We start from the raw sequence: 10,000 nt of genomic DNA on the forward strand, positions 1-10,000 counted from the left end.
TTTTGACATATATAAGGGAAGTAACTCTCTAAAAATTTATTATTAATCTCAGAACGTAAAAAAGCTACAGTAACACCCACTATATTAAGATGGCTATTATACTTTACATCTCTAAAAATGCTTATATAGTTATTTCCCTTGCAAACCCGAGCAACGCCGGGCGATACTGCTAGTTCTATATACAATACCCAAACGATTTAGCTCTTCCGTAATATACAGGGTGTCCCAAAGGTCTCTGATGGGTTTCAATTTTTAATAACTTCCTTAACTTTATAAATAAATGCATGAAATTTTGATACAATATAAAGGATATAATGGGAATTAATATACACGAGTTAAATTTTGCAACACCACTGGATCCCATATGAAAAAGGACATCGCTTAAATGGCAGCCATTTTTAGCCCGTGCACTTTTCAAAACTTGCACGATAATACCCTGAAGAGTATGCCAATCTATGCTTGGTGATCCTAGCTTCTAGCGACATTTTCGGCCTGATCTGCTTAAGAACTTCTCCATTGGATTATATTGAACTGAAATCGATAAAAATGACGCAGTGTATGAATTGAACCCAACGATGATTTTTCAAAGCATTATTCACCCCAGAAATACCTCATATTTCATTGTCTCCTTAGTGATTTCCAGGTCTTTGCCAATCTCCCAGTATCAGGAACGGTTGACAAAGTAACGTTGAATAAGATGCTGGTGTTCCCGCGTTGCGGAGTGAAAGACATCATTCGACGGAACGGAACATCACAACATTACAACTTCCAGGCTGTCGGTGAGTTAACTCCCTTCTTGGACGTTCGTTTGATCATATGCTCGACCGGAACTGCCATCTTTTCTATTTTTCACATTAAGATGTGCCTATCTATGTATGTGTGTGTGCGTGTATGTGCATGCGTGTGTAGGTATGTATGTATATCTATCTATCTATATTATTTATCTATCTATCTTTCTATCGTCTATTTTACTTTCTGGCTATCTATCTATCTATCTATCTATCTATCTATCTATCTATCTATCTATCTATCTATCTATCTATGTGTGTATATCTATCTATCTATCTATATATATATATATATATATATATATTATATATATATATATATATTATCTAGTTTCAGCTCACGAGCTGTGGCCATGCTGGGGCACGCCATTTGCTGGGGCACCGCCATTTATATATATATATATATATATATATATATATATGTATGTATTATATTCATATACATATACATATACATACACATACATAAATACATACATATATTTATGCATATATATCTATACACGCGCGCGTGCATTCCTATATTTGTTTAACGCTTCATTTCCCTTTTTTTTCAGGAAAATGGAATAAAAATGATCTCACTTGGAACGTTTCCCGCTACCATGCATATTTAGACATCGATCTTCAAATGTAAGTAACATATTCTTCATTGCTATTCTATAACTTTGCATATCATTGTCCTCTACAACAGTGCTTCTCAAAATATCTTATGTAGAGTACCGGAAGTTTTTTTTTTTCCAATGTGCCAGGCACCAGTAATACTTTTTAGTAATATTAATTTATACCGGAAACAATATATATATATATATTATATATAAGCAATAATAAATCTCTGAACGAGATGTAAACAGTAACTGCACGACAATGTAAGGTATACTAGCCATCTCAATATGGCTAACCACTAAGGGTGGGTGTTACTGTAGCTTGTAGCCCCAGGAGAACATCGTCTCCAGCTGGCTTTAGGCACACTTTCTGTGCCCTTATGGTATTTGCAAAGGGAGGTCATCCCTCCCTCGTCAACCTAAGTGATACGCACGGACTGCAGTTTCTAGGTATTTGCCTGTCTTCACCGTACGGCAATCACCGGTTTTCGATGAAGGGAGTCCCAATGCAAATCCTTATATATCGTTTTTCCATTATATATATATATATATATCTATATAAACGGCAGTTTGTCTGTGTGTGTTTCTGTGTGTCTGTTAGGTTGTACCCTCACCCTGACCACGGCTTTCAACCGATTCTGATGAAACTTAACACACACATAGCCCAATGTCATAATTCAAAACTAACGCAGTTCCCCCAGTTCTGAAAAAAATCGATAAATTGGACATGGGGTCGAGAATAAGAAACACAAACCACAGACTGTCTAGGGGACGCAACTCGACCGTTTAACTCATAATTTTTTTTCCATTTTTTTTCTCTTTTTTGGCTATAACTCTCTAAAAATGCTTTATAGTTATTTCCCTTACAAACCCGAGCAACGCCGGGCGATACTGCTAGTAATGACTAAAGTAAAAGTTGGTGAGTCCTGCGCTCCACCGGCCAGCTGCTAAGTTGTTTACTGCAGTGCATAAGTGCTATTGTTTCTTACTTTTCTGGAAACTCGCTGCGCACCGGCACCGGTTCGCAGACAACCACTGCTCTACAACGTCCTTTCATCATCATCATCATCATCTGGTCAGCTGAGTTGCCCGGATCATTGCAAGTCTTCCACGCCAAATGTCCCGGTCGAGCAATGGTGGCATGAATATCTGGCTAGGATTTTCGTCACGCTGGTGTTTCATGAGCTGAAATATTCCAGTTGTGCACATGACCATTACAGATGGTAGCAATAGTTCGCTAACTGACCTGGTTGACCCTGGCCTTTTCACAATTTGTTGTCCGTTCATCTGCTTAGCATCTTGTGATTTTCGCCTTTGATTCTGATTTTATAAGTTCTTTTGCCGAAATAGTTCACATCCACCACGCATATATGTATGTATGTATGTATGTATATATATAATATATATATATATATATATATATATATATATATATATATATATATTATATATATATATATATATAATATATATATATATATATGTATGTATGTATGTATGTATGTATATATATATATTATATATATATATATATATATATATATATATTATATAAAATCGTTCTGTCTGTCTGTGTGTGTGCCTTCTAAGATCTCGGGCATCCTCCATCCGATTGCGCTCAAATTTGATATACAGATACCGACGGTATCAGGGCGTGTATAAGTCTTGAAAAAATTACAAAAATCGATTCCAGATGAGAATGCGATCAATAAAGCCGTGGTAACGTGCATTTGTACGCGCAAGTACCATGCTTTTCCATCTAGAGTTGCATCGTTTTTGTCCTGCTTTTCCTTCGTCAACCTGTACATAACTGCACCTTCCATTTTCTGTTGTTTTTGTACTGCTTAAAGGCACATTTCTTTCCTGCTAAGCTTACTGTTTAAACCATATTTGTGTTCTCCCAGTCAACAGCCTTATCATTACTGGAATTTAAACTCTTCGGTTGCATATTTGTGTTAATAAAATCGTTTTTCTTTGGAATAGAAAAAAGTCTATCTATATTCCTTCTTTTGCTGGTGTCACAAATTTAGGTTAAATCAGTGTTTCTCAAAGGACGGTCGGACAAGTTGTTTTGAGAAAATTTGGTTTAAATGACTGACAACTCAGCACCGTCCATTGAACGGGGGGCGTTTTGCTCAAATATATATATATACATATATATATATAACGGGAAGCTTTACGAAAATAAACAAAAGACGAAGGCAGGTGGAGTACAAACAAACAATTGTATTAGTATGGCGTTCAGGAATAGAAATAAAACAAGTCTTTTACGTTTCGAGCCTTCGCTCTTCAACAGAAAGATACACAGAAAAGAAACACGGAGAGAAACAAGGAGAGAAAAAAAATGCGTCAGGAGCTAACGATTCAACATGGCGGTCTGATTTCGGCCAGAAGTCAGAGATCAGACGTTATATATATATATATTATATTATATATATATATATTATCTATATATATATATATATATATATATATATTATATTATATATATATATATATATTATATATATATATATATATTATTATATATATTGTATTATATCTTTACATTTGTATATTTTAAGAATAATTTACACACAACAAACACGTGACTTATAAATTACAGGGAGACCATCAACAAGGCATTCCAGTATTGGTCAAACGTGACAAATCTAACCTTCAGACCACCACCGTTGGAAGAACCGGACATTGACATACAATTCATAAGAGAAGAACACGGAGACGGAAACCCTTTCGACGGCAGAGGTATCTATCTATCTATCTATCTATCTATATATATATATAATATATATATATATATATATATATCATATAATTAAGGGCTAAAGAGGGTTATTCTAAAGCCAATACAATGATTTATCCACTTATAATCCGCTTGCTACAGGAGAATTGAAACTGAAAACGGGCAACTAACCTTTAGAAAATTTAAATTTCGTTATCTCTATATTGAATCAATTTCGGAATTAATCTTATAAAAGATATATTCTTTCTTCAGTAGAGCTTTCGATGGGATATAAATAAAATACTCACGTATGATCATGGAAAAAGCACAAGCTAAAAACATAACTACACTTGAGTACATCACTTATATATATACCTATATATATATATACATATACATACACATACATAAATACATACATATATTTATGCATATATATTTATACACGCGCGCGTGCATTCTTATATTTGTTTAACGCTTCATTTCCCTTTTTTTTTTTTCAACAAAATGGAATAAAAAAGGTCTCACTTGGCTTTCTTTCAAATGTTCCGCAAATGCATGCATACAGGCTTTTCGGGATAAACTTAGGCAGTTTGCATAAACGGGTGGGAAAATGCAGTATCCCATCCAAAAAAAATGAAAGTATTTTAAAAATTCGAAAAAATCAACTACATTATGACTTGGATAGATTACTCAGAGTACTCAGAGTTACTCAAAGTTGTTCAAAGTAACCGCACTCAGTTCCCACCACGATCTCATGGCGGCTCCCGAGCTTGGCACATGCATTATTCGCTGTGTCCTTCGGAAGATCTTCGAATACCTCCTTGATCTGGGTCACCAGCTCGGCCTGGGTGTTGCAGACAGAACGGTTGGTGTCTTTCTCAACCACGCCCCTCTTATAGTAATCTATGGCATTACAATTGAAGGAAATTGAGAGACCAGAATTTGGGGCTGGTGAAATGGTAGAAATTCTCCGACGGCCACTTTGCCATTTTGTTGTGTAGATCTGTGGAGCCAAAGAACTTATCAGGTATAGCTACTTGCAAGTTTCCCGATGGAGTTGTGCAAGGATTCTTGTATTGCACATTCAGTATTTCACTGATCTTCTGGAGGTCTGCAGTCGGTGAACCATTTTGTACCGTACATAAAACCTATCTATAAAAGGCTTTATGGTTTGTCTTAATATTTTTGACAGCCCTGGCCTCTTTTTCTGCTCTCTCCTTTTCATGGGAACGTTTGAGTTCATTTTCGATCTAGAGCAATAATCGTTTGAAGTAGGATTGTTTGTTATTCATTAGTGGCCCAATTAGACAATTTGAGAATTTTGCTCGTCGTCTCATTAGATTCCTCCTATCCTTGGGCATTAATTTTTTCTGCTGGCTTGTTATTCACTCTGGAACAAACTTACTGCAGATGTCATGCATGATTGTCGATGTATGTCAATGTCTTCTGTAAAGAGACTGGCAAATAAGTATGTATGTATATGTATAAAGGAGTGGTTTGCAGACATATATTTATAATTTTATATTGTTTATAATTATATACTTAATATGTGTGTGTGTGTGTGTGTGTGTGTGTGTGTGTTGTGTGTGTGTGTGTGTGTGTATTTAGTATATATATATATTCTTTCTTCGCTCTTTTCAAGCCTAGCCAGGCTCATGGGCCCGGTTTCCCGGTTTTTGTGGCGTATATGGACGGGACGCCAGTCCATCGCAGCGTTACTCAAGAAACAGGAAGATAGAGTGAGAGAAAGTTGTGGCGAAAGAGTACAACAGGGGTCACCACCACCCCACTGCCAGAGCTTCGTGGAGCTTTTAGGTGTTTTCGCTCCTTAAACACACACAACACCCGTCTGGGAATCGAAACCGCGATCCTCCGACCGCCAGTCCGCTCCCCTAACCACTGGGCCATTGCGCCTCCACATACATACATACACACACACACACACACCACACATATATATATATATGTATGTATTTATATATATGTATGTATATATGTGTGTGTGTCTGTAAATATATATATAGATATAGATATATATATATATATATATATATAGATATTGTTGTCTGTTGAGTCATATTGGTAGTTAAAAGAATTAGCTGTCTTTTGGCTATTATTTCTAAATTTTCGGTATGTGGTGAAGCAACTTGTTGCTAAACCCTTAATTATATTTATAATTATATAAAAAAAATTTTTTGCACAAGTTTTTACCGATAATGGTTTTTTCCATGCCGAAACTACTTGGTAAAATGTATTAATTATTAAATTAATAATTTTTTTACCCTATATCTGTAATGTATAGATAATAGATATATAGATAGATAGATAGATAGATAATAGATAGATGATAGATAGATATAGATAGATAGATAGATAGATGATTGATTGATATGATAGATAGATAGATAGATAGATAGATAGATAGATAGATGATAGATAGATAGATAGATTGATAGATAGATAGATAGATTGATTGATAGATAGATATGTTTCTTTATTAGCCACACAGGGCTGCACACAGACAAATTACAAGGTAGAGCTTTTCTTTTGGGGGTAAAAAAGAGGGGGTTGGTTTTCGATCAAAAGGGATCGTACAAGGAAAGAAAGAGGACAAAAAAAGGGGAGAGGGAAAAAAAGAAAAGGGGAGAGGGAAAAAAAAGTTGATCAATAGGGATCGTAATCACAGAAATGTCAATATGAAGTGTAAAGGGGAGGACATGTGAGGTTTACCCGTGGAAAGAAAAGCCTACGGAAAAGACCACGGTAACCTCGGTCAATGAAGTCACATGTTATATTTCTTTTTTTTTTTTGCAAATAAGCAACTCTCTGTATTAATTTTTACGGTTCATAGAATCATAGTCAGGGTGGCTTCGTCAGATAGATAGATATTCATGCATACGTATATATTTTCAGAATTCATAACTATGACTTGATATTACTGTTCTGTTATAAAAATTATTATAAGCATATTCAATAAATTAAAAGTTTGTTATTTTAATATTTTTATTTAAGTTATAAACATCAACAGGCAACTAACGTTCTCGTTCATTCGAAGCTATTATTTTTAATAAGTAACCAAATACTTCAATACGTTTATTTTTAAGTTTGGTATTATTTTCCTTTAATAATCTGATATAAATTTACAGCAAGACTATATCACTAAATGCCTTTCATAAAGTCGTCGTTAAAACGAAGTACTGGTTCGTACTTATTCTTTCATCTTCCAACTGTGCCAGATGGAAGGACTAAATGGTGGAAGCACTCCGTCGGTTACGACGACGAGGGTTCCGGTTGATCCGAATCAACGGAATAGCCTGCTCGTGAAATTAACGTGTAAGTGGCTGAGCACTCCACAGACACGTGTACCCTTAACGTAGTTCTCGGGGATATTCAGCGTGACACAGAGAGTGACAAGGCCGGCCCTTTGAAATACAGGTACAACAGAAACAGGAAGTAAGAGTGAGAGAAAGTTGTGGTGAAAGAGTACAGCAGGGATCACCACCATCCCCTGCCGGAGCCTCGTGGAGCTTTAGGTGTTTTTTCGCTCAATAAACACTCACAACGCCCGGTCTGGGAATCGAAACCGCGATCCTATGACCGCGAGTCCGCTGCCCTAACCACTGGGCCATTGCGCCTCCACAGGAAGGACTAAATACCTACTGTAAGAAAACAACAACAAACACACACTTTACCATTTGTTGAATACTAAGATTGTTTTAGGGGTTTTGCCTTGCTCGATATCAATCATGTAAAATATAGACTGTGGCAGTCTTAGTCATTAATAGAGACTTGGAAATAGCTTGCTTGTGCAAACGCAGTCTATCGGAAACTCCGCATACCGGACACCTGTAGGTTTAGGCTGTGCACCGTTTCGGGGCCTTCCAATCAACAGCTTTGCAGCGCACCAGCCCCTCTTCACTGATGTGAGGCCTCTGACACGATGGTCATGGTTGGCATGTCTTCGATCAAAGGCTTGTTGTAAAACTAAATGGCATAAGCAACCACTAGGCAGGCACATATCTTATCAGTGACGTACATATCTCCATCATTAATTTAACGTTTCATTAATTAATAACAGAAATCCACCGTTAATTATCTAATTAATCGCCCACATACATTCACAACTAATTAAATATTTAATCACCATCAGATATTCACCGGTAGCTAATGCTAAATACCACCACCACCATCACCACTGCCACCCCATATACGTCCCCGCCTAAATAGATATTTGATTATTACTCTGTGCGCATAAGCGAAAGTAGGGTATTGTAATCACTCGTATTTCTCTGTCTGTGTGTTTGCAAAATTACTGGAAAACGGCTGAACGGATTTTCACCAAATTTGACAGAAATACTCATTGGGTGAATAGCTCGAAATGATGAAAATTTGGTTTGATTATCTTCAAACATACATAAATACATACCCAGATTCATGTGGTTGGGAAACAAGCTTCTGGGCCTTGGCGTATATATATATCACCGTGACCGACCAGGCTATCAGATGTTGCTATACATCGCTGGTCACAATGCACTTCGCATTGTTTTAGCCTTCAAATGACGCCACCCCGCTGGCAAAGCGAGCAGGCCAACAGGAGAAAGAGTGAGAGAAAGTTGTGGGGAAAGAGTACAAGCAGGGATCGCCACCACCCCCTGCTGGAGCCTCGTGGAGCTTTAGATGTTTTCGCTCAATAAACACTCACAACAGCCGGTCTGGGAATCGAAACCGCGATCCTACGACCGCAAGTCCGCTGCCCTAACCATTGGGCCATTGCACCTCCATATATATATATGTGTGTGTGTGTGTGTGTGTGTGTGTGTGTGTGTGTGTTGTGTGTGTGTGTGTAGATACACACACACATTACGGTATTCTACATGAATGCCTTCTACCGCCGCCGCCGCACCGCCACATCTGCTGAAACCTAAAATTCTTTTCGTTTCTCATTTTTCAGGAAGCAATGCAGCTCATGCCTTTTTCCCGGGCGAGAGTTCCATCTCCGGTGATGCACACTTCGACGAAGACGAAGAATGGAGTCTATACCAAAACGGGACGAATCTATTGGCCGTAGCAGTTCACGAATTTGGTCATTCGCTAGGACTGGGTCACTCTCGGTCACCTGGTTCAGTGATGAGCCCATTTTTTGAGGAATTCAATGAAAACTTCACCCTTCACGCCGACGATATTAAGGGCATCCAGAGTCTATACAAAAGTAAGTAGTTCGTATTTTACCGTTCGTCTCTCATCACACTCACCACAGAGAAGGCTTATACGGGTTCCCATAAAAAATGGCAAACAAATCAGGCATAATTGTGTTGTAAGAAGTTTGCTTTCCAGCCACGTGATTCCTAGTTCAGTCCCTGACACCTTCGGTTAGCTAATTCTAATATAGCCCCGGGCTGAACAAAGCCTTGTCAGTGGATTTGGTAGACGGAAGCTGAAAGAAGCCCGTGGTGTGTGTCCGTGTGTGAATATACCTGTATGTGAATATGTATGTGCGTGTCTAACTAATATTCTACCTTTAGTTGTATATGATATACGTTCAGTCACTAAATTTAAGTACTTTTTGATATATATTCACTTACTAAAGTTACGTATGTAGTAGTTTATGATATACGTTCAATCAGTTTTTCCTACATCTACAGATGCATATACTTGGACATCTCATCAGTATTGTATCCTGAAATCACAGGGTACCACATGTTTAGCCACGTACTCTTTCGTCCTGGTGAACGAACCGTGGTTGATTAAGCTTCGGCCAGTGTTCAAATGACATTCTATAAAGTTTTCCAAGAGAATCTTATCAAATATGAGAGGAACCAGAATAAGGCCTGAATAAGGTCGGAGAATACAACGGCCGAAACAACCATGATGAGGATATCAGTCCG

General features: G+C 37.5%; 1 protein-coding gene across 1 annotated transcript in view; it reads left to right on the forward strand.

The window, feature by feature from the left end:
• Window positions 1–576: 576 nt before the first annotated feature.
• Window positions 577–10,000, forward strand: part of LOC115226974 (matrix metalloproteinase-2) — a 14,704-nt gene continuing 5,280 nt past the window's right edge. Inside the window, exons 1-4 of the mRNA XM_029797927.2 lie at window positions 577–779; window positions 1,346–1,418; window positions 3,996–4,135; window positions 9,067–9,324. Of these exons, the coding sequence (XP_029653787.1) occupies window positions 698–779; window positions 1,346–1,418; window positions 3,996–4,135; window positions 9,067–9,324 (553 nt within the window). The 5' untranslated portion in view covers window positions 577–697. The remainder of the gene's footprint in view (window positions 780–1,345; window positions 1,419–3,995; window positions 4,136–9,066; window positions 9,325–10,000) is intronic.

Source organism: Octopus sinensis, unplaced genomic scaffold (genome assembly GCF_006345805.1).
Source record: "Octopus sinensis unplaced genomic scaffold, ASM634580v1 Contig00859, whole genome shotgun sequence".
Lineage (NCBI taxonomy): Eukaryota > Metazoa > Mollusca > Cephalopoda > Octopoda > Octopodidae > Octopus > Octopus sinensis.